At 42.4% G+C, this 26253-nt stretch overlaps 1 protein-coding gene across 3 annotated transcripts; it reads right to left on the bottom strand.

Annotated features, from left to right (window-relative positions):
- Nucleotides 1-733: 733 nt before the first annotated feature.
- Nucleotides 734-25899, bottom strand: LOC107191414 (MLX-interacting protein). Of its 3 annotated transcripts, none has more exons than XM_015580458.1 (16): nt 25655-25899; nt 20657-21024; nt 12301-12407; nt 7099-7172; nt 5576-5701; nt 5045-5258; nt 4647-4742; nt 4301-4565; nt 3639-4188; nt 3355-3534; nt 3000-3144; nt 2619-2824; nt 1886-2286; nt 1675-1798; nt 1322-1451; nt 734-1232 (listed from the first exon to the last, which is right to left on the bottom strand). In XM_015580458.1, the coding sequence occupies exons 2-16, from the start codon at nt 21004-21006 to the stop codon at nt 1111-1113; spliced, it is 3090 nt and encodes a 1029-aa protein (XP_015435944.1). In that variant the 5' UTR covers nt 21007-21024; nt 25655-25899; the 3' UTR covers nt 734-1110. The 3 variants fall into 3 exon arrangements, with proteins under 3 accessions (XP_015435944.1, XP_015435945.1, XP_015435946.1); XM_015580459.1 differs by having other exon boundaries at nt 2619-2770; XM_015580460.1 differs by having other exon boundaries at nt 2619-2716.
- Between the last annotated feature and the right edge of the window lie 354 nt (nt 25900-26253).

Here is a 26253-nt window from a genome sequence, read left to right as displayed (position 1 = left end):
GGTCTGCAATTTTTAATTGCATAGTTTCCGTCTCCAGTCTAGTGTTATGATGTATTTTCAAAATGGCACCGATTTTAGGAAGGTACTCCGAAACTTGTTCACGTGTAACATTGAAAAATTCTGAACGATCATTTACATCGTAAGACGTAAACAATGATTTATTTGTCACTTTCGGTAAAAGAATATTCAAAGCTACTAAAATTTTCAAAATAAACTTACGTATATTTCGATTACTATAAAAATATACCGACAATGTAATATATTCTCGGGTCCGCAATATATTTTTTACAAGTGTTTTCATCTTAAAAGTAAAAAACAAACGTTATGTAATGAGAAATAGAACAATTTTAAGAAACATTAATTTCTTTTTTCTAAATAACGGAACTTTGCCAAAAAAGTCGTACATAGTCCAAAAGAAACATAGTAAAAATATAATGGAATGGTTTGCTCTACACGTATTTTCTTTTTCAATATTACATAAGCATGTAGGCAAATACTAAAACAAATTCAGTGAATCGATGAAATCAAAACGGAACAAGTTCATTATGCAAATTCTGTTATCGCAATTAATTCATAGCACGCGATTTTCTGAATGAACGGTAAACGGGTAATATACACAATCACGTAATAAATATAAATGTACTCGCAGTTTATTACTCATTGCGATAACACTTCATTTGTGAAAAAAAAGTATTTTAAAAATCTCAACGCGTTCCAATTTGCAACAGTCTGTATATATTTATATATAGAAATAGTTCGTTAAACATAGTTCACGATTAAATTCATTCGCCATTTATATTTTCCACGCACTTTTCTATGATTTGGTGTTGCAAATCTCGGTGATCACAATTTTGACAAGGACACAGAGGGCGAAATTGCACTTTTTAAGTAGTTTCCCCATTGTTCAACCGCCGTTTTGCTGGCGAAAGGAAACCAGAGTATCTACTGTAAAAAAGAAAAAAAAAAGGAATCGACCGTTTTAAGAAATTCTTTTTCACGTAAGTGAGACTCCCAAAACTGGATTAAACTACGGTAACTTTCTCCTTCTCGTTACGAGGGTAAATCTTAAAGGTGTAGGCAAATACATTCCACGATGGATTCGCGTATTGGTCACTGAGTAGATCGTCGTGGTTCTGTGCAATTTACTGCTGCGAGTGCTTCTTCAGGCAAGCGACCAGGGTCTGACAGAATATCAGTGGCAGTGCACAGATACTTCAGGGACTTCAGAACAGCTGAAACAGCAAATGAAATGTAGCGCTTAAATAAGACTTGTGAATAATAACGAACGATGCTTTCTTTGGTTTTTTGATAGAACACCAACCTGGTCTGAGATCGACGAGCGAGCAATGCTGCTCGACCCATAACATTGTACTTCTGTATAAATCTTCTATACTGGCGGTTGATACTGAAGTATTGAAGGAAATCATCAATGGCTCAAGCAATATACTGAACTAATGTCATTGGTCAGGAAATGTACTAAAAATGTATTAAATGTTTCTATGAAAAAGATAAAGTGTAGTCATAAAACCGACCAGGAGCTAAACATGTTCATGTTCCAGACACCGTGACAACAGAATCGATAGAAATACAGGGTGTAACAGGTCTATTTTACGACTATACCACGTTCTTTTCACCGGCAATAAAATGAAAAATAATTTCTACTCGAAAGGATACAATCCAAAATTTCCAATTTTCCCTCGTACGCGTGCGCACGTATTCGTCGAACATCTCTTTCATTTTACTAGTTCTGTGTCTAGAAATCGGAGCACCCGTTGCAGGAAGCATAGCCTGATAGTTACTGAAAGATCATTAAGTAACAAATTAAAGAATGCAACACTTTGTCGTTTCGAACAGAACACTTTTCTTCATAATCAATTGTTGTTACCTAATCGATGCACTAAGGCACTCAATTTGATGGCTCAAGCTATTCATTTCCTCCTTCAATTGATTCCTTTCCGCCCTCAACTGTCTTATATAATCCGCCCCCTTTTGCAGCATGGCGGCCTTGCTCAGCTTCGGATTCGGGTTTTGGCTGAGCTGCGGTATCAAACTGTGCAGCATGTCGAATCCATTCTTAATATTATATCTACGCTTTTGCTCGGCGTGGATATGCCCGACTCTTCTTTGCTCCTTGTACTGTCCCCGTTCCGATTCGCCTTTTATGTATCCTCGGGAAGGCGACAACGGGCTCCCTATACTCATTGGACTGTGCAAAGGGCTGAGGCTCAACGCCTGAGGGCTGTGCGCGTTCGAACTGTCCTTCGGTGACCCGGGGCTATTTTGTGGCTGGTGTGATTGGGTATTTGTATTTAATAACATTTGTTGGCTGCAAGTAGACTGTTGCATTGCCTAATATGCAACACACACACGCACACATACACACACACACACATAATATATTATCGATTATATAAAACAAACTGTTTTATTAATGTCGATCTCAGTTATGTAATCTACGACACGTGGAATATATAAACAGGGTTCGCGAAAACACCCTTTCAGAAAGACTATAAGTCTAGCATGATTAAAACCGCGACCACTTAATCTTGATCAGACTTATACAGTATGCAATGCATTTCACGAAGTCTATAAAATTAATTCAATCTTTCGACGCGTACCTGCTGCTGTGGTTGGACCTGCACCGTAGTGGTTTGCATCGTTTGGACAGTAATCGGTGTGGTGATCTGATGTGTGGTCGTCACCTGCGCGGGCGAAGCTGAAGGTGGAAGCATGGGTAAGATGTGTTTCATAGTGGTGGCTGTTTGGTTCACTGTCGGCATTATATTATCAGCCGGACTATTCATTGTGTATATACCAGATGTGTCTATGTAACGATATTGAATCTCTCATAATATTCTATATCATCGGGAAAAGGCATAATACCACGATTGATATATGTTTTTTTTTTCTCGATTGCTTAACAATCGCGCCTCAGGCGCTGAATAATATAATAGGAAAATTAAGAACCGTGCAAAGATTACGTTTCTTAGAATACATACTATTCGTGAGTAACTGCGCGAGCAATACATTGTTATTTAGATTTAGAGCGGGATCGCTCGCTGCAGACACTAACGGCGGCGGGTGCATTCTCGGCGCAGTTAGCGATGAACTGCTTCGAGATCTATTCCTCGCTTTCATCTGATACTGAAACGGAAAACCAAAATTCATCATCAGTCTCTCAAATGACAACACAGTTATCTGCCGAGCGACGACACACTTTTTGAATGGTTCGAAAATGAGAAATTCTCAGTGACAAGTGAACAAAAAATTACATTGTGTACATAGATTAATATTCGAAGATTTCTCACTGTTCTTGTTTAACGGTATTATAGTTTTCTATGATAAATTATTAACCTTCGGTACAGCGAAAACCTCTTCCTTCTCTGTATTGATCGCGGGTGATTGCGGAAGCAGTTTCGCGGGTTGCACGTTCGGCGTGGTGAGATCCAGTCCCGAGGGTCTGCACTGCAACAGTATCGGCGATTGCGACGATTGCTCCGCGGTGACCGACACGACTTGCTGCGGTGGGTGTGTCTGCGAAGCAATGATAATCCGATTGTTAATCTCGCAACTTCTCTCTCGCCTTCGTCGATACATTATTCAAATCAGCGACGTAAAGACACGTTTTATCGGAGTACCTTGAAATTGTTGGTGTTGAATTTACATTGCTGCGCATTAAAGTTTTGCGGCAGACCGGAGAACTTGTAGCATTGTTGCGGTTGCACGGTTTTGTACGGTTTGGCGGAGATCGGAGCGACCGGCGGCAGAGGTCGAATTGTTCGATGCTGAGTGGGTACCGAGCAGTTGGTTCCTACGAAATTCTGTTGCACCGCCGCCAAATTCTGAACGTGTCCACTGATGGATGATATTTGATTAGCAGCATGAACAGACTGATCGTTCATCGGCGATATTTGCACTTGATTCTGAACCGCCGTCAACTGAACGGTTTGAATCTCCATGGCGAATGGAGGTTGGGAACTTTGTTGGAACCCTGAACTCTGTTGCTGCGTTGATCGTTGATATGTGTTCTGTTGTTGTTGTTGTTGTTGTTGTTGTTGTTGGGGCTGTTGAATTATTCGATTGCTCCTCGACGAGACCCGTCTTGCTCGACTCTTCTCTCTCACCGGTTGACTCGCTGGGGAAGGTTCGTAGCTCTGTTGCATAGCGTTGTAATTCTCGTTCAGACCACTATAATAATATGATCGAAATGTTTCGCGAATTTAAACGTTAATATGTTCATTGCACGAGCTACATTTGATTATCTATAAACGTCTATAGAACATTAATATTGTGCCATTACATATTATTCCTGAAGGCATTCGTTGGTTCAGGTTGAGTATATATCTTGGCGGTATACTGAAGATTTTGTATCGTGTTTCCCTGGTCGTTCTGCGACAACGCCGACTGCGTGGCTTGCTCGTTTTTCACCGACGATCCTTGGCCCATCTCGTTCATCTGATTCATGGGCGTCATTAAGTCCAGATCGGGATAGTTCGAGTTCAGCGCGCTACTACGAAACATGTCGTCCTCCTCGGGGACAGGAGGTAGCTTCGAATTCAAAAATTCTAAAATAACGATCGATCGATTACCGCCTCTATATTTGCCACATGTATCACGAACAACCGGAATTGACCGCGATCGCTCACCTTGCAACGGTTCAAGGGTGTCCATAAAATCGTCCAAATTCGGTTGGAGCGGACCCAGGCTGGGCTGTATGAAATCCGCCAGACTGGCCCCACGCGCTATAAATTTTGAACAAATACCATAGAATATAATGTTTAATAATTCTGTTAAATCTATTAATACACTAGATATTTTACTAGACTGCGTGAAATACATTCAAACTGTTATTCTATTTTTTAACCAATCACACATTAATTTCTTAGTTTCTATCTCAAAGATCTGAATATTATACGAACGTCTGCACTGCTGTTTTACAGCGTCAAAATGACAATATACGTTGAGAGCTATTGCTTTACGGTTTATTCAATTGCAGGTATTACTGTTTATAAGTAGTCACGCGACCGTGAATTAGCGAGTTTACCAATTTCTCTCGGATCGGGAAAGTATATTGGTTGATTCGAACTGATTGTTGAAAATAACGTATCAGTCATAAGCTCCATGTAATCCTCATCAACCATCATACTCTCTCCACCTGGAGTCCCACTGATTCCTCCGTGTGTGTTGCCAGTACCTCCTCCGTAGTTCCCAGAGGTTCCTAATCCGCTGCCCCAATCTAACACGTCCATCGATTCCATCTGAAATAAACGTGTACTCTGCCATGAATGGGAAACGGTGGTAGCCTATGGCCTTCTAAATAATTTACAGACAATCTGTTAACCCTGCCATTATCGATAAAAGAAATATAAATTTCAGATTCTTCAGGTTTCTGTTACCATTGAAAATCGCACGTAAGACTAGGCAAGAGAGATTGTTATCTACTAAACAAAATAATGTATCAGTGCCAAGCAACTGGATTGACTTGATTTCGATACTGGCCTGATATTTGGAACTGACAACGGTAGGGTTAAAAAGACTGAAAACAAAGTTATTCCTCTTGAGGGGTATGAAATACCATCTCGGTGCCATCCTTGTTCGTCCAGCCAAGGATCTTGTTCCGGTAGAACATACGCCATTTCTTGTATTCCGCAGTAACTGCAGCAAGTTTTCGCTTCCAGTATTTGCCCTCTAAGACCACCGCCTGATAAGAGATACCGTATCGTTGATTTACGCTTGAAAACTGTACACCAATCTTATGCGACCGAACGTCTCAACCAACGTGTACATACGACGTTCAATTATTTTCTCGCGTCTCGAATCGACACGATGATAACACGCTTGCACAATCAAGGATATCTGTGTCGCATCCTTGATCGTGCCTGAATCCCATTCGACTATATGGGATGTACAGCACCGTATGAAATCTTTATTATTAACATACATACATGGAAGGAGTCTTAAAAGTGTCGAGTGAAGTCGCTTAGCAGTGAGAGACAGGAAACGATAGAATTGGGTATACAATTTTATAAAAAAAATATATACAGGGTGGGGCAATAACTATCTCCACTTTGAATATTGCCGTTATTCGTAATAATATGAAAAAAAGGTTATATTCAAAACTTACACGTTATAGAGGGGGCATATTGCGACACAAACATTTTCTGCGTGGATGAAGGCATAGAGGAGATTTCAAGGTCATCTCTATTTTTTTTAATGGAATGCTATGGTTTTTTTATCGCGATGTGATAGCCGGCGTTGAGACGACTTCAGCGAGCTATTATTGAAGGTCATGCAAGGTCAAATGTGGTAGTAAAATAAACTTTCTTACATTACAGGAGATGCTCGAAGTGGTGACCGTTTGCGTCAATGCAAAGTTGCAATCTTCGTATCGCTGCATCACGTGCATGTCTTATCGTTTCTGAACTTATTCTAGCACATGCTGCAATTATGATGCAGCGATACGAAGATTGCAACTTTGCATTGACGCAAACGGTCACCACTTCGAGCATCTCCTGTAATGTAAGAAAGTTTATTTTACTACCACATTTGACCTTGCATGACCTTCAATAACAGCTCGCTGAAGTCGTCTCAACACCGGCTATCACATCGCGATGAAAAAAACATAGCGTTCCATTAAAAAAAATTGAGATGACGTTGAAATCTCCTCTATGCCTTCACCCACGCAGAAAATGTTTGTGCCGCAATATGCCCCCGCTATACCGTGTAAGTTTTGAATATAACATTTTTTCATATTATTACAAATAACGGCAATATTCAAAGTGGACATAATTATTGTCCCACTCTGTATATTTTCGACACTCGTTCTCAGACGCCCTGCACAACTGCAGGTACTCAACCGGCTACGGTACTACAGTAAATCCTCGACGAGTGTTCGAAGGCTCCTCGGCAGTAAACATGAAATATTTCATAAACTAATAACCATATGCGGTTAAAACAAATATCATTGGCTTCAGAATGCCAAGCTCTATCGCTGTGCTAAGTTTGATTAAAAAGTCAGCATTAGACCTGGGAACCTTTCCTTCTCAGTGCCTTCGAGCACTTATCGAGGATTTACTGTGATGCTTGACGAGAACGTACCTCGGGTTTATTATGAGTGTCAACATCCAACGGGGATGCGAACTGGCACACCAACGTGTTCTGCTTCAGTATAACTGAAAACGTCACGAGATTACATAGCATCATCGTCGATGACTTTCGGAGTCGTCTCTTGGACGATCCTCGAACCACCCCAGATACGACATCCTCCGATCGCTCGTCGAAGAATTACAATCGGATTGTTACAAGATTGGATCTCTGAGAGACTGTGGGATGGGGGGCAAGTCAACTGAAAGGAACTATGAGGCAGTGGGGTTCCACAAAGACGTGCAAGACTATCAGACTTGGAATAATCGTTTTGGAGTTGTACTGTATTCTCTCTAAAAATTCCGAATTTCGTTATTACTGATTCAGAGAAAAATGTGTCCTAAGTTTGGAGAGAACCGTAGGTCCGAGTTAATTCCGAATAAGGGAAATTCCACGTTACAAAAATACAATAATCCACGGCTAAATTTTCTTTTTATAGCTCCAGTTTCAGAGTCATTTGCGCGCAGAGCTCTGTGAAACAGTCGACGACGCAGTTCTTTCGCTAAACAAAGTCTTTGTGTGCGACCAGATGTCCCCCACCCCGTGGTTCCTTTACTGGACAAAGAGTACTGGTGTGTATACGCACCACGAATCGGTTGTGCTGGGTCGAATCGGAACGCAACGATTTCGCGCGACTCAGGACAGTTAGCTTCCTTTTAACCTGAGCCCATCTTTCACGTAGTCGGTGTAACGGAGCAGAGACGCGACGGCCGTCCCGATGCCGACTTTCAGACGACGCATTTTGCAGCGTGGCCGCGGAATAGTTCGCCGCAGGAATCGAGGACCCCGATGAACACAGCCCTCGAAAGGAAGATCGAGTCCCCTAAGCGTCCCACACACCGAAACCTCCCCTTTGTCCGACGCCCGTCTTTTCTTTTTTGGTTTTCCAAAGAATTCGACGGTAATGTACTCCTACGGTGCACCTTCTTCGAGAAAATCGAAGTGGAAGTGATTTAGGAAACAACATGGCGGCGGTGTTCTTCGTGTAAAAATATGCGAGTCGAAAATGTGGAACACAGGTGTTCGCGTTATCGCGTGAACCACCGTGTAACTGTTAATTGCAGATAACTCGTCTTATAAACGAATACTTCGAAATGACAATTTTAGTAAGCAATTAAATGTTGTTACCATTTTGGAAACAGTTTGCTTACTTACTATCAATTGGAGCTATTCGAACGTTAGAGCTTCCAAGATTCTCCGCTAGATTGTGCTGGCGAAAGAAAAAATTCAATTTCGTATCCGAGACGAGTGGTCTGTAATTAAGGATTAAATCGGATTTCAAAGTGCGTCGGGGATGATGGAACACAGTTAAGTATTAAGGAAACATTTAAGAATATTCTCCGCGAAACAGTCTTAAACTTGGTGGCCAATCAGGTTGTACAGACTCAAAGAATTGCTCCCGCTGTGTACACCAAAATGGCGTCACGGCAATGGCCGACCTAGAAGCACGTAACGTGATTACTTTCAAAATTAATTTTCTCAAAAACGTAAACACAGAGGCAAGTATTCTATTCTACATTTTCGATTCGTTTTATCTGTACAATTACACCTCCGGAGTCCCGGGGATTTTCAATTCTCGATCCGTTTCATCGATACTGGAGGGCAGATTCGTGCAATATTTCCCTCGAATGATATTCGAACGGTTCGTCGGTTTATTTTCAACAATTACACAAACCCGATAAGCTCTTATCGTCGTGTAATTCCGTATGAGATCAACACAGGCGACGAACATATTTGTATACCGCTGGAAACAGGAGGTGTTTGTACAGCAGTTCAGCAGCGTACGAAAACGATTCATTAAGTCCTTCGACGTCTCGTGTCAACGAACGGGGAACACGTGAGAAAAATTCCTTCCTCCCATTTTACCCTGAGCTTTTACGTCATTCCGTTGGAAAATACCGATCGAAAACGTTCTTAAGCAACAAACGAGGTGAATATTACGCGTTGCACAATTTACATGGAGCAATAATCAACCGTAACATGTCGATTATTCGAGTACCAACCCCCCTCCATCCCGAAATTTCGACGTTCCACGTAAAAACGATTCTCGACGATAAATCGAAAAACTAGAGTTACTAGAGATGTAAAATGAAAACCGACAGATTTTTTCGTTTTCACACGACGTGACGTTTCGTTCCGAATAAAAATCCAGTGTATGAAGTTACACGCTGTCTATACGAGTGATTTACCATGCGAACGAAAATTAGCCTCCCCCTGTCGTCTGAATGGCGGACACGAGAGACACGCGCGCGTCGTAAAAATAACGCTCTGGTGGCAGGCAGTCCGATCGAAATGTCAGTGAACGAGACCCCCCGTTTCACCCGAGACACGATTGCACAATTGATATATATCGGCGGTCCGTTTTATTTAAAAGTCCTCCGGTCTTTTTTACGAGAACGATATCTCCCCTCTACGGAGCAGCATCTCGGGTGCTCTGCCCGTTTAATTTTCTCTCTCGGCGGCGACCACGATTAACAACAACGGCACCAGCGTGTTTCGGTGACTCACACGGAAACGTCACGGTAACCCGCAACACGTTCCATTTTTTTTTAAAAGTGCAGTTGATTTGTAGGGGTCCTTGATAGAAGCATGGAACAATTTTCAGTTTCTGCTGATACTGTATATCTTGTAAATTATAGTACATATAAAGAAAATGTCAGAATGATAATTTCCATGACTTTTTATTCTCTACCAGGGTGTGTAACGAAATCGTTAAAAATTTGCCCTTTCAAACAAACAAATTTTTAAGAATTTTCTTGCATAATTTTAAAGAGCATGAGAAGGCATTAAGTTTTCATTGAAACAGTTTCTTAGAATCTGTTATAGTTTTCAAGATACACAAAAAAATAGAGAAAGTCACGTGAACTTTTAAAGGGTCGTTTCGCCCCGCAGAATCGAATATCAACGAAAAATTGTCGGAAGCTTCTATCGAGGTCTATGCTACAAAGGTTCCTTTGTTAGAAACGCAGAACGAGACACGCCCCAGGTGTTCCCCGTTCGTTCCCCAAAGACTTTCGGAGTTCTGAGTTAGCGATTTCGTTGCAGAATTGAAGCTGGATCACGAAGAAAAAACCGCACACCGATTTACCTTGACTCCTACGCCGGGAAACGAACGATCCACCGATTGGACCGGCCAGGTGGAACGCGTCTCGAAGAAACGATCGAGACGACACGATTCGGGATCGTGGCACGAAAGGGTCGCGAACGAAGGAACCGATCCGATTAGTGTTTCACCCGCGATCAACGATATCGTGTAAGTCCACCAGGGACGGTTTTCGCGAAACTGAGCGGCTCGACACGACGACGGAAGAAAATCGTGAAGAGAACAACGACGCCGCAGCAATTGTGGACTCGAGGCGGGGGAGGAGGGGTAGGGGATTCTTTGTCACTGTCGCGTCACGTGCACAAGATATAAACCACGGTTTTTATCTGGTGAAACTCCGACGCGTGGTGACTATATCGTATCGCCTTATTTTCGCGCGCGCAACGGATATCTTGAATCAATTTAATTTGGCTTTAGATTACGGGTATTTATCGCGCCACCTTTGTTTTTTCGATCGTCGGTTGATGGACAAGTCGGCTGCTTCTGGCTCAGAATATATGTATATATACTTATATCTTTGTCGCCGTTAGTCGTTCGAAGGAAACGAAATCTGGCGCAAGAGGATGGTATCGGACGGAGGCGGGACATGCTCGATGTTTCAAGTAAAAACGTGCCCACGTTACGAAACAACTCTAAACGCTATCGGATCTTCTCGTAATCGTCGAATTTATCTGTTTTTGGGTGGGGGGCATTGCAGAATAAAGTTTGAGAACGTTAAGGGTGGAAGTGTAAATAGGCTGAGGGTTGAAAATAGGAAGTTTCGTGACCGAGAATTAAAACGACGATGATTGAAATCGACTCGACGACGGTGTATTTAACCCTTTGTCGCTCACAAAATCCAAACTAGTGATGATTTTTAAAGAGATCGATTGATGAGCGTTAAATGAGGCGAACGTACCAGTGAATGCACATTTTCTTTTCTTTAGCGGCGGACAAGAGAAAGAAAATATCCGAGTAAAACTGATAGATATCTGGGAAATAAACTTCTGTTTTTTTAATCCGTCGATCAATGAGATCCACTCGATCCCAGCCAATTCGAGAAGCAGCGATCACTTTAGAAACTTTCTTTCTTTCGTCTTTCAACCAGTCCTCTGCACCCACGCGGAGGATGTTTCTCCGAATACTTCCGGAAAAGGAAGGGGTGAACGGAAATGAAAAACGACATATTCTTCGAAGACCTTCCTCTCTAAACCGCGTCGATCGACGATACGACCCTCGAACCACGACTGTTGACCAGGACAACTCATCCGTCCGAGGATGGAGAAGTTCTCGCGAACGATGAAAAAAAAAACAAAACAAAAAGAAGAGTGACACGGTTATCGCGGCGGAACGAATGTCAAAGGTCAGCGAAATTAGACCCGGTCGACAAACACGTCACACGGTCTCTCCGGCTGGTGCTTCCGGTCTCGTCTGAGCTTATATACACGCCAATCGTGTGCTCGAAAGAATTATTGTGTGTAAGTCAACTATTCCTTCGTTTCCACAATTCTTGTGTAACATCGAAATAGAAATCGATGTAACATAAAATAAGGGATGGTTGGCAAATTTGGACCATCGCCTAGCCTAAAAGAAAAACTTGATCTTTTTTGTTTTTTTTTTTTCAGTTAGACCACTTTCATGATCAACTTATCCAATTAGAGGATCGGGTTTCTCGAGTAAATAACGCGGGCGGGAGGTAGGAAGCGCCAGTTACCGGATAATAAACGAGGTGTGTGTTTGCATTGAACGTCTTAAGGCGCGTATCCACTTGATGCGTATCTTGGTATCGCATCACCGTTGTATACCAACGTGGACGGACAAGCCTTCCATCGTTGCGTATGAAATTGTATCGTATGGTGATACGATGATATGCAACAAATGGATACGCACCTTTAGACGTTTGCATCGAATATCTTGGATGATTGCTCAAAGCTTTCGACAGTTGCACAGATTCTTTGGTTATCCTGAGCACCGTTACATTCTTCCCGATTTTCCGATTGTATTAAATTGGGTCCGTAATTTGCTATGGATCTATTTTTTTTCGACGAGCGATCCGCGATCAGTTCCCTTCTTACACTGCATGTGCCAGCACCTCCAGATCACGTTGTTCAGCCGGATCTTGTCCTTCCATCTCAGCCTGATTCCTTTGAACCGATTCCACTTGGGCGATGTCAGTTTCTGTCTGGAACAAATTCAAATGCCCATACGTCATACCCACTGTAGACAAGTTGTATTAGACCGAATATTATAAATTTGGTCTTCGAATACACCACCCCCCGTTGAACCGGTCAGTCGAGGCAAGGAAATCGGCGGAGCTTCTTTTTTATTCGTAATTTCGATTTCGTGAGTGGTAATTATGTGCAGGATATCGCAGTTAGTGGCAAAATAAAGACAATACCAGCAATTCCAGTTTTACTGGAGATTGCACTCGTTTCGTGCTTACACAAATCTAGAGGATCTTTAACCCTCTACGCTACAAGTACTCCTCACAGGTACAGACAATATTTAGCGATCCAAAATAAGTCTAGAAATATCTCGAGTGCACAGGGTTAAGACTTCATTGATTGGAAATTAAAGCCCAGTAAACACGCTTCCTGCATTCTTTGAGGATACAGAATTAAAATAACGAACCCTGCGCGTGATACAGTAACATTTCGATGTGAGTTACGAATTCAGAATCGTTAAATAATATGGTATAATACTAATAAAATAGTAACGAAATTTTTCAAGGGTTTTCTTAGAGGACAAACTTTCTAAGGAAGACATTTTCAGATAATATAAGGCAACGAGAGAAGGGGTTACCTGAAATAAAGGAGTTTTTGGATCTGTCAGATGTGTAACAAGAAAAACCCTGGCTACTCGGAATAACGGGGATATGTAATGTGTATTTATTTACAGGAGGACGGAACGGCAAGACTGCACCGGCTGCAAACAGAATTATCGAGCGAAGTAGTTCGTGGAAGTTGTTAGACGAACGATCATGTCGCTATAAACGGCTCAAGCTTAATCCAGGAAGAGCTTTCGAGCGCTCCGATAGATTTCAGAGTCGTCGGTGAAGTTAATCCCAGCCTTATCGGAACATTTTCTTTCTCTCGAGCGCGCAGCCACTTTTTCCGTACCAATTACGAATCAACAAGATATAATTATCCGTCGAAAGGGACACCCATTACTACGCACTAAATATGTTTCAACTGATACTCGAGTATTTCAATTGACGAGCAAATTTACGAAAAGAAACTTCCTATTAACTGGGACACGCTGTTCAACTAAACCATGATATTAAAATAGTAGAGTGTAATGTCTCGATAAGTACGACGGACTTGGATCCGCTTCGGAGCATTCGTGGCAAAGCGGAGAGGTTTTCAGCCCCTCATAAATTTGTTTATTGCACGAAGCCGAGCCTCTCTTTAGCTTCTGACTACTCTGCTTCGATTGGTTCTAGAAAGGGACTAATAAGGAAACAGATAAGGAAATTCTGAAATTTCTCAGAGATTCGAAGCAACAGTCTGTCGGTCATTGAGAAACCGTTCGAAATCGTGTCGAGTGTACAAGTACCTTCATCGATATCGGATTGGCAGCGTGAACGAGTGCCACCGTTCCGTTATCAACGGTTTGATACGTCACCGCACGATCTCGGAAAGTCACCAACTCGGTTAGACCAGTAGGAAGATTTCCACTGGTCGTTTCCACGTCGTTAGGAACGCCTCGAACGTTCTCCTTAGCATTAGACCCTGGCCACCCCACAGTTCCCTGCTTGGATTTTCATTTTTCTCGCGGGTCGATTAGATAACGGACTGGAGGAATATACGAACGATACGGAATCGTTTTATGTGAGAATTCACGTGAACGTGGCTCGTAAAACCCTGTATCACTGACTACAGACGTAATCGACGTTTAAAATAAATCAACGAGCCTTCTCGCAAGAGTTGCCCAAGTTATTCGACACCCGAATCGCCTGGAGACACGTTCAGGTTTTTTTATTTCAAGAATTCTGGTTTTACGCATAATTGCCAAACACTGTAATTAACCAAATTGAAATAACTTGAAATTTCAGAGTAGTCTTGTGTGTTCGAGATTCAGAAGATAATCCACTAGGAGGAATAACTCATCAGGTCCCCTCCATATGCCCTACGTCCCGAAATGGAAATTCCTAATATTCGAGGAGTGATTTCTCAACAGGTGAGGATCACGTTTATCTCGTGTTCTAAGCTAGACCAACAGGAGACGAAATTCCTGAGACAGAAAATTGATCAGCTTTGGTGTCGTTTATCAGTCGGATCACCCTGACCTGGAATTATCGAAATCTGAACGATTCCTCGACTGTTCTGAAACCGTGTCCACGGGATCTTGCCCTCTTTTTTATTTTTACGACAGATCTTTACGACAACCAGTGTATACTTCAATGAATACGGCAATAAAGGTGTGTATATACCGCTACGTTGCACGGTACTGAAACTTATCTCTTGGTAATCGTGAGAGATCATTTTCTCTCTCTTACCCTAACTATCTATTATCTCCCGTTAATAAAACAATTAAAGAATTATTCTTGCGAGAGGTGACTAGACTGGGTTTCGCTAAATATCGTGCCGCCAACGTCGGTGTTGGGTGAGAGGCGAGGCAATCTACGAGAATTCTTCTGCCAGACGTGCCTCTTTCTCGGATAACTTTGTTATCAGATAACACGTTATTTGTCTCGCGGTTTAACCTCTTGAGGGATTCCGGCACGTATGTGTACGTTTCGTTTTTCTTTCATTCAAGCATCATTCCGAAACTGCACTCAAATATTCACTGAGAAATTCCCCAACAACAATGTATATTCTAGTAATTCATTATCGTTAATATTTATGAATATATTTTAATTAACCCCCCTGCCTTACAACATTGACGATATCAAAATGAATTCAACAAATAGAAGTATTATTCGTTTTCTTTGAGTCAATACTAGTTTGCTGATATTAAAATTTAACTTTTAGATTAAATGTACAATTCCGATAAGTACACGAATTCCTTTTGTTTCTGGGGAATTATTGATGATAAAGTAATTCTGGAGATTGCAGACATCAAGAAAATCATGGGGTAAGGGGTTAAATACAGCCGGAGAATAAAGTAAATATTCTTTCTAGTATTAACCATTTTGATCATTTGTCATCCTCCGAAAGAGGTGCGCAAACACATTGCATAATTCGATCGAATCTATGACACCCAGTTTTCCCGAGAGTACCCGGATACCACATATCTCTGGAAAAGGGGAATTACGCAAATTAGCGCAATCGCGATCACGTGCCACCTCTCGTACAATCACAACAGTCAGTCACCGATCCATACGATCCAGATGACTCAGCAAACGTAATCTGTTGCGTTTCCGCTGAAAGTTTCTCGCGGCCATTTAAAACTCTGAACGGAGGAAAAATGTCTTATGACCTTTCTATGTCCGAAGAAACTACAGTAAATCATCGATGAGTGTTCGCAGGCTCCTCAGGTGTAACGCCAACTTTGTAATGAGGTTTATCACAGTGTGATAGATCTTAGAATTCTGAAACCAGTGCTATGCGTTTCAGCCGAATGTGGCCATTAGTTAATGAAATATTTAATGTTCACTGCCGAGAAGCCTAACACTCATCGAGGACTTATCGTATATGATCTTCTTCTTCATCGAGAGCAAACAGCGATAGACCTATTATTGATAGAGCTGACAAAACAAAACAGGCGACGGGCAGATTAAAAATTCTGTGGATAAGACGCGATAAGAACACAAAACGGACGATTGGATCGTTCCGGAATGGTAGACCGCGGAAACCCGTGGAGTTCACGAAGAATAAGGAAATAGAGGGAAAAAGTAAAGTGTAGCTGTTGCTCGTAAGCACGCACGGTCACGAGAACGTATGTGATTTTGCGCGCGTGTGGCTCGATGACGCAGTGGCCTTGCATGATAAAAGGCACGCGGCGGCGCGCATATACGTGCATACATACCCATAGAGAGGCCGGCCTTTACGGTAATTTAGCTCGATTCACATTTTCGTGTTACGCGCGCTGTCGCGCGATAGAGAACCGCCTCCGTCACGGTAGACACGCGTTCCACGGTCCCGCACGAGACTAGAACCACGGATCAACCGGAAATACCCCCTCCCCCATCTTTCTGTCTTCGTTGAATAAACGGTAAAACGTCTGGAACTCGCGTGAAACGGAGCTCGATTAATTGGTCGAGAGTGATCTTGACACTTTTCCTGGGCGAAGATGTACCGTCACGAGGAAACTCGGCTTCTCCTAGGGGAAAATCGGTTGGTTATACAAAAAGGAATTGTGGGGGAAGAGCCTCCTACCATGCTCCTACCTGTTGGTATTGGGAATTCATATATCACCTCCGATATACATACGTGTTGGCGAAGAAAGGTTCGATTTTCGGGCGGATGGAATTGAATCTCTTATCGAGTTTTGATATCGGATTGTTGCGAAGAAATTCTTCTATGCCGTCCCGTTGATTCGTTCGCTGGGAGGATCAAGTATATTCAAGAAAAACCGCGATAATTGAGCGGAATGAACGGAATTGAAGTCAATTCCGTCGTTCTCATCTGCCAACACGCCGTCGCTACGAACACACGAACGGATCTGGTACTGTTTTGTAATCAAAGACTCCACAGAGAACGCGTTTAATACAGTTACACACACACACAAGCTGTTGGAATCGTTTTGAATCTGTAATCTCTACTATCCGCGAGTCCAAATTTCTCGATGATTTCGGAGTAATCAACAGGATCGTCGATACGGTTTCTATTTAAAGAGCGACATGATCGTGTTCCAAGAAAGTTTGCGGAGTGAAAATGCTCTCCAAGAGAAACCCGTCGAAATAACAGAGGGATTAAAAACAGGCCTCCCGTCTGTGTGGCAGAAACTTGTGGACGTGAGCTATTGTCAAGTTAAACAAAGAATCAAACGGCATTAACGAAGGCATGGCAAGTGTCACCATAATGTATGCGGCGACACTTTACGGCGGACGAATTAAGTTCGTGACAACGCACAAATGTATGCTCGGCGATAGGGTAACAGACCGGACTACACGGTAATCGAAAACGAAGATATGGAAAGCGAGACACACACCGGGCAGAAATGTTTGCTCGTCGCACCATTTATTGCTGAGGTCAGTTGCAATTAGCATAGGCGATATCATCGTTTGAATATATTCCGACTACGATTTCATTTTGTGTGTGTGTATGAAACAGCTCCTCGGAGCGATCGAGAAACGTTTATGCTGGAAAAAACTGTGTTGGAATTTGTTTACACGGAGATTCGTCAGTCTTTTTCCTGTTTACAGGAGAAACGTGCAAAATATAAATCACCAAACACACACAGGAAATAAACAACTGTGTTTGATACTTCCAACGGAGAGTTTGATAAAGTTGCAAACAAGATAAGGTGATTATTGCGGTTAATTACAGGTTTTCGAATGTTTTATTGTCTCGCGCAGACGGATGTGGAGGTGTTTGTGCCTGCGTGTGCATAAACATCTGCAGTTCAGCAATAAGATAGACCGAACTTAAAACAGTAGGCCGTAATATAAAAGGCTTACGTTCGATTTGCGTTAACGACGAGATCGTGTACATCTGATACCGATGGATATACATATTGGCAAGCAAAATGTTAAAGAATATATACTGAAAGTACAATCGAAATCATTATGTTTCCGTACACTCGAATTTTTCTTAGGATCTCTCCCATGGTGTTCTATGGGCAGAAAGTGGTTCATGAATTATTAGAGAGGATATTATCGAGTACAGGTGTCAGCACAAGGTCCCGTACAGTTTACAATTAGTAGGTAAACAGAGGGGTGAACGCAACAGGTGTGCTAGGAAAGGAGATAATTGGATGTTTTCTTCCCTAGCAGCACTCTCCATTGGTCCCGCAAAACAAAGAGCAACCTGTACTCTCTCGTAAATTCTGAATATATTAAGATCGTAAAAACTTCATTTTCTAACATACCAAAGAGTTCATCTCGCTGCTAAACGAGTTAATTGAGTGGCCTGATAAGATATTAGATTCATCGACGTTCTCGCGCGGTTGATTCGAACGATTGTGGGCCAGAGTTGGGCACAATTGTATTCGAATAATATGTAGTGAAAAGTAGTAGTAGTATCTAAGATCGCCATCTTGACCTTTAAACAGTTAACGAGATTAAATAATTGTTTGTCAAGTGTCTACTCATTTCAAGAAGAAATATTATCACAAAAATTGGAATGTCCGCGTTAAATCGATTGAAAACAAGACGAAATACTTTGTTTTATCTTTTATTTCTTATTCGAAACTCTCTATCTAGATAATAAGTTTGCCGATCTCTGTTGTGGGCACACGACTTCAGGTACAGATCTGACGACATTTAACGAGACTGTCGGTGATTTTCTGAAGAGGTTAAATAACAAATGATAAACATTTTTTCGCTTGACGACGATTATATATTCGTTAAACGAAAATAATGCCATCTTTTCACAATGAGTAGAACCGACGTAAACATCGATCAAGGCTTAATTACGCGTTTGGGTGCAGATGTAAATACACCGCGTCAGCGTCGTCACGCCTCCGCGCGTTCGCTCTGTAAGCATCTGACGCGACGACGGAGGATGAGGAGGAACCGACAATTCCGTGTGAGGAGGGAGGGAGGGTGCTGGGATCGCGGGACACGAAAAATTCAGTCGTAGATAAGTACACCCGACAAATATACATGTATTTATAACTGGCGGAGAGAGATACTCGGCGCCTAAACGATCCGCCGTTAAAAATACATACTACACCGAGCCGAGGAGCGCGCCGAACGTTGATTACATTTACGACGTCAACTCACGACGTACAATCGGCTTCCACGCGAAACCGATTGTCTTGTTCGTCTCTTTTCGCGAGTCTCGAGCGTGAAAAAGAGACTCGAGAATGATACGCGACGATAAGGTGTTCACACTCGTTGTTTTTTTTTTTTTTTGCTTTTGATAAAACGCTATCCTCGATCAATTTCAGATACCGTTGTCCCGCGCGATTTGTCGGAAGATCGAACGTGTCTTACACACCTTGGTCCAGGCATGGCGAATATTTAAAAGCGACTAAATATGAATCTGATATAAAGCATATTTGGTATACACCAAATGTACAACAGCAAAAATCTCATTGATAAATAATGGATGTTGATTATTATACGATGAAGTTTATGTACAAGTAGTGTGTTCATCTGTACGATATTCTGATGTTAATTTTTTAAATTGACTCACATTCTACAATGATTGATATTCCTATTGAATTTTTCCCCTATTAAAAATTATACAAAAATATCATTTATACAGTTCTGGCACACGCTCGTAAAAAGGTTCGCCACACCACTGTCTCTAATCGACTGGGGAAGCCATTCTTCAGGCTCCACGTGGTCCAATTAACGCGTAGCGAACTCGTATAGGGGTCCTCTGAAGGGGTCACGGGACGAAAAAGCTTCGAAAGGAAAACGGAACTGCCGCTGATAGCGCGCGGTCGAGCCTCGCCCAGGACGGGGCTTGATTGCGATGTTGACGTTTGGTTCTACGGCCTCTTCTTCATTAATTCAATTGTCTCTTATCAGCTGGAATGCCGGCGTTTGTCTGGTTGCCGGGCTCGAAACACTCAACTGGAATCTGCAGACGGCGTACTGAACACCGCGGAAGAGAAGCCGAACCGCTATATGTACACCGACGAGCAAACTCGGCTTCCACCAGGGGGAAAAAGCAACGTAGAATAAAAGTCTTCTACCACTTGGTAAATTTATTCCAGGTAGTGAAATAAATGTTAAATCAAATGTTAATTTCGCATAAATTTCAATAATTCCTGATTCCAAGTCGAGTTTGCTCGTCGATGTATGTATGCACAATGTTGCAAAACGAATCGAGAATGCAATAATGGAAGTGGTATTCTGGTCTTCGTGGATCACAGAGCTTTCAGAATATCTTTACGAAGCTTTTAGAGAAGCCAGGAACTCGGTTAAAGTTGCGGTGTTGTTGTTAGAGATAAGATTATTAGGCACTGAATCTTGGGGGCGTTCTTCCACTCTTTCGTTTCTTTTATGGCGAGGATGAAACTATTGTGGACAAGGCTACACTCGTTATCGCTCTTAGGTATTGCAGCGGGGGGACAGTAATCTCGAAAGAAATTTTTTGACTATCGAAGGTCTCGAATAATATTGTTTCGATACCACAAAAGCAGAGTGGACTACATGTACTTATCCTATCCTGCTCATACGTACATGGCGGAGGTGGGTAAATTCATTATCCAGATAAAGAGTTTCGAACAACGAGTGAAAGATAAAATAGAAGTACATACTACTTTTCGCCAGTTTTAATTGATTATATCGCTATAGTCTCGATTTCACCGCGATGCACCCTCCCCTGGGGAGGGGGCAGAATGAAAACCGAGGGGAAAAGAGAAACTCACCTGTAGGCGAGTGACATGCACTGGAACAGCTTGTTCAAGGACGTCTCGATACTGAGCGGCGGGGAACACTTTTCGCCGGAGAAGCTGTTGATAAATTTCTCGTGCAGGAAACCGCCGGGCGCGATGATCGCCAGCTTGACCGCCGCCTCCTCGTCGGGTACCGGCACGGCTAGCTCGTCCTCGTCGTCCTGCGCCTCCGCCTCGAAATCGGAGACCATGAAGTGTCCAGAGTGTATCGTCTCCCTCGAGTCCCTGCCGCCGTGCTCCTTCTTCCCTATCCCAGGACGATGAAAACTCTGGCCGGACGTCGTCATCGTCAACGGTTTTCGGTACATCAGTTCGGCCTGCATCCCTCTACAGCGAACACTCTGCGGAGGAGCACAGTCGCGCGTCGGAACGTGTGTGTGTGTGTGTTTTTTCCGCGGTGTACTTTTCCACCCTGCTCTCTTTCTCGATCGTCCGTTTTACCGTGACCCTGTATCGACGTTGGGAAACTGTGGTCCCTGATAGTCTTAACCCCAGCCCACGATCTTTGGGCGGTCTATCGCACTAATGGGGCTCCCCTTTCCGTTTCTTTGATACTACATCGGCCCTCCGAGTCCATATTTTCAAACAATCCAATCGGATTTCCAGTCTTTCTGGAGATTCGACGACGTTCGAGGGAATTGTTAGGAAGACCAGGTTACTGATTAGTCGGTTTCATTATTTTCATACGTGCAGTAAGTAACATCGTGCAGTACAATTGCAACTATTGTTACTGGACACTAAAATAATACTAGAGATACTAAACAGAATATTCTGTATAATATGTATACACGGTTGCATAGAAGATCGTCGTAGAGGCAACTCGATATTGTGTCCATCTAATAGAGTTTTTTTTCGACCAGTCTACGCTGTCTAAAAGGTAGTCTAGTTGCACGATATACAGGGTATAATAGTATGATTGTGTAGTATAATAACCTATCCTGGTACAGCTGTGTAGCATAACAGCCCATAGCAGGAGTTTTATGTGTAGTAGATAAGGTTAGCAGCGTTGCTAAGCTAATGTTTCATAGCAAACAAATAAATGATTGAAGCTGTTAATAGCCTATTGGCTCCGCCCTTCTCTGTTTTCCACGCCAACGCGCGAATCAATTAAGAGGACAACGAGATGGAAACCGACACGTATGGCTGCACTGACTTTTTCGAAACTTTCAACCACCGTTCGGGAAACAATCTTGAAATTTACAGTCGCGAGGCACGGGACATTGGGCCCGTAAACGCGACAAAACGAGGTCACTCACGCGGAATTCAGCGGTACACATATCATCGGCCGACCCCGTTTCGCGAAATCGCTAGGCTGCAAAGTCTACGGCGGCTCAGTGTCGATAGAACGAGTCCTTTTTTGCGCGAGACACAACAAACCGCGTCCTTATCGTGTGGCCGATAACGTTCGAATACACTGTTCAGTATTTTCCAATCGCGTGGCATTCGTTTATCTGAACTTTGTTTCCGCTCGAATCGTCGTCTTCTTCAGCGCACACAATCGTCCATCTCGCGGGCGGCCGCCGTTTTTAGGAGTTCGGAAGCTTAATTTGAGTGTGAAAATGGGAATTTCGAAACCAAACTTGGTAAGCATGTATGTAATGTTCCTACTTATTTAAAAAAATATAAACTTAATAAGTCATGTTTTTTAATCATAATTTTTCTTAAGAGAACTTGTGATAACTCCGTAAAAAAAGTTTTCATTTTGTTAATAAAAAAATTATTATTAACCCTTTGCACTCTGAGCAATTTTTAATATTACTCCAGGACTATTTTATTTTAACACACAATTATACATGCAATGTAACAGTAGAGACCCCAACGGAAAAGTGAAGAATATTTTAATTTTTAAATGTATAAAAATACAAAGTTGCTTCTACATAGATTTCGGAGTGCAAAGGGTTAAAAAGCATTACTTATTAATTTTGTATGTTTTTAATAAATATGAACATTAAATATATGCTTACCAAGTTCGGTTCCGAAATTCCCATTTTTTCACCCAAATTAAGCTTCTGAACTCCTAAATCGACGTTTTGTACCACTGTGCGCCGTTTCGAAAAATCTGTCTCGTCTCGTAAATACAAAATCGCGAAGCTGATAAATGGTAACTTCCGGCGAAGAACCTTACCCGTTTCACGAATTCAAATATAACATGTAAACAAGCTTCGCGCGGCCGGTTGAACGACCCGGCCGAGGATCGTTAAAATCGCCGCTACGCCCCGCGCAGGGCCGGTTTCCATGAAAATGTGCAGTCGCGGACACGAGTAAGCGAGCGAACGCACGCCAGAAAATGGTCAGTGACATCGCGGTACATGCAGCAGTCGCCTAAAATTAAACCACGATGCGCAATTCTCCGATCGACTTCGAGGGAAACGTGTGCCGCGGTTCCAGCGGAAAGAGATGATAATGGTGCATATAAGCTTGAATATTTATCGTCCGTGCCCTGTTCCGATATCGTTGGTCTATGAATTTTTCAAATCCCACGCGCCGTAGGTCTTCGGGAACTGAGCCCCGATGAATATTAGAAAGCTCTTAAGCCTGAATTCCAATGACAGAATTAATTAATCCGGTGCCCGGTGACAATGTAGAAAAGACACATGTCCTCGACACGCGTTCCGTGGCGAAACTGCGGAAAAATTGTATAATGTACTACGCGTTAACTTCCAAATCTGCCGCTATCTATTTATAGAATGGTCACGTACACCTTTTTCGGATTTCTCTTTTAGAATAATTGCGATGAGAAACCAACTAGTAACTAAATATAATTTTTGTTTTTTGTTAATTAATTTACAACGTTAGAAACACGCTTTCCGAATGTATTCTTAAATCATTAGACAGTATGTACACAATAGGATGGTCGTAGATAAGATCGGATGACTTATTCGACTAGATTACGAGGAAATGAAACTTTCCGGGTATATTAGACCGCGTAACACATTTCTCATCGATCGCGGCTATTTTGCGAAATTATTGGTATTCGTAGGAATCGAACCCGTGCTCATGGACCTTCGAAAGGCTTGAACGGAGAATACGAACCGTGTTCGACGGTTTTAATATGCGGCACATGTTACAAGCTTCTAACAAGAGCGTGTGTTGTAAACCTTCACCGAGATGCATATTACGAAAGTGTGTAACGGAAACCGAAGTCGACTCGAATGGGCATCGGGTGCTCGGTATCGTAAATTACGAGTTAATCCATTACAACCGGTTTCGGGGATACGAGATTTCCACGTAGTTATCGACCAACCGGTAATAGCAGTCGATATTTCTCTCAGAATCCGTTTGAATTTATTAACAATATCTATCGGTGAGCTATAACTTGGCAGAATTTCAAATTCACCAATCTTTATGAAGTATAATCGTTCAACACAATGTCTTGATCGTAGATTGTAAGTTATAAGAGAATATTTGTTTCTTACGAGGAATAAGTCAGTAAAATATCTCGAGATCATCGAATTGTATGAATCAGCCCGTATATAAAAAAAAACTTTGAATACCGACTACTGGTTCCAATTCAATTTCACGAGTGTATAATGTTTGTTTTTTTTTTGTTGGCGATACACGCGTATTTTTATCGAGGCGAATTTCCTCCGCAACAACTCCATTCAATAAGTGCTTTTAATATTTCATGACATTGTTATCTCAAAAGTGTAATGCCCTTTCACCCGGGAGTCACATCGTATCGGCGAGGTTAACCGCCTTATCCATTCGTGCACGAAGGTTTTTTCCTTTCCTCGTGGTTTTAAAAAAATTCTTACATTTATAAAGAAACGTTTAAATTTTCTGCCAGCGGAAACACGTGTCGCGAGTACAAGACTCCATCGATACATTTCGGCACTATCGATAAATCAGAGGAGCAGAAAAGTTCGCGATCGTACGACTAAATAGATAACGTGTCGCGTTGTGACGTAATCGTGAAATACCGCGCGCGTACTCTATCAGTAGCGCTAACGTAATCATATTTCCCTCGTAACGTTGTTTGCTTTTTCATGAAACACTTATAACCCCAGTACAAACGAAAAGTATTTATTTCTTCAACCTCTCCTAATCTGTCTCGATCTTCGACTGGTGAGAATAGCGACGAGCTTAGACTCTTTTTTTTTTACAAGACGCCAGGAACCCTTTCAGATGGACACACCTCGATCTCTTATGCAACCGTCGGTCGTATTTAGGAACTCGGCGCGGCGCAAACAAAAACATTCTGCTTCGCCCACACGTGCGCGTGTCCGCGAGAAACGTGTTTTTTAGCTGGGTAGAAACATGGCCGTCCCAATTATGCGATACCATCCGACGTATTTAAACAACCTGACAGAATAATAAAATTAGAAAAGTTTCCATAGAATGTGATAAGGACACCTCTAGTTACCGATAACGATAAATAAAATCTTGTTTCTGATCATGACACGTATGGTGAAACGACTAAACGGAAGATGGTATACCAGACATACAACTACACTGAGAGACGAACAACGTTTTCAATAGTTGGTTCCGTAAAAATATGCGCGGAACGACAGAGAGGTTTAAAGCGTCACGATGCATTTGGCAATGATACACGCATGGCACCTGTCACGATGGAGTACGGTCTAAACGGAATCAAGTAGCTACCCGTAATTACTACGCGTACGTTTCGCCTTTCTCTTTTCTTTATTATTTACCTGTCTCGCTTCAGGAGCTACTTAGAAATCGGCCCCACTGCTTCTATCTTGCTGCAACAGTGATTCTATCGCAATGTTCTCTGTTCTGCATGGAAACCTCAAGAAATCTCACCGCGCAAAACGGAGCGATTGATTCGTTGAATAAAAGGATTTCTTGTGTTCGTTCGACGAAAAAATATCTGGACGATCGAGAAAACTTTCGAAAGATGCGCCTGATGGACAGTTTCATTCCGCGGATTACGTTCACGTATGCGTAACACGGCACTTCTCGCTAGGGTCACAATTCTCCTTCTCGAGCTTTTGTCTATCTGGCACTCACCTCTCTTTCTCACTGCGTGTCACCACTCGTTGTCGATACGTACACACCGTTGCAACTTCGACAACGATTTTAACGATCCTCTTGGATTCTTATTTTCCTCGATCTTGACTAATATCGTCGCACTCACGCTCGCCGTCAGGCTGGGCCGCGCGGCGCCGCGCCCGGACGAGGCCCGTACGCGTTATTACACAGCATACGCTCGCTCATACTGGCAGTGACGCCATTTGCACGATCCGCGTCTACAACGGACGACGGCCGACTCTGTGGCGCACAGCTGACAGGGGCGCGCTTACTACCGACCAATCACGAAACACGACTGAACGTGGCGCCGTCTGCTAACAAAAATACAAATATACAAGCATTTCTCGGATCCATGTTTCCGCCACTTTTTCAATTTCCGCGACACTTTTTGCGCTACTTTTGATCCGAGACTAAGATTATTCTACATGGAATAATAAATTAAAAAATGTACAATAACGTTTTCTGGTGTAGGGTTTTGGTTTCGAGTAAATTTATGTTAAAGACTCATTTGTTTGTTACTGGATACTTGCACTTGTGACAATTGTAATCATCATCTGTAATTACTAGTTAGGGATTGT

The sequence above is a fragment of the Dufourea novaeangliae genome, unplaced genomic scaffold (genome assembly GCF_001272555.1).
Source record: "Dufourea novaeangliae isolate 0120121106 unplaced genomic scaffold, ASM127255v1 scaffold246, whole genome shotgun sequence".
Classification (NCBI taxonomy): Eukaryota; Metazoa; Arthropoda; class Insecta; order Hymenoptera; family Halictidae; genus Dufourea; species Dufourea novaeangliae.
The sequence above is the reverse complement of the archived record's forward strand: the minus strand, read 5'-3'. Positions and strand labels throughout refer to the sequence as shown.

Bases quoted from the DNA above. Each gene is read 5' to 3' on its own strand.
- LOC107191414 (XM_015580458.1), bottom strand. From the start codon at position 21,006: ATGCAGGCCGAACTGATGTACCGAAAACCGTTGACGATGACGACGTCC. The intron at 12,408-20,656 runs GTGAGTTTCTCT...AATTTGTTCCAG, and splicing joins TGCATGTCACTCGCCTACAG to ACAGAAACTGACATCGCCCA. The intron at 3,535-3,638 runs GTACTCCGATAA...ATTGCTTCGCAG, and splicing joins TCAACACCAACAATTTCAAG to ACACACCCACCGCAGCAAGT.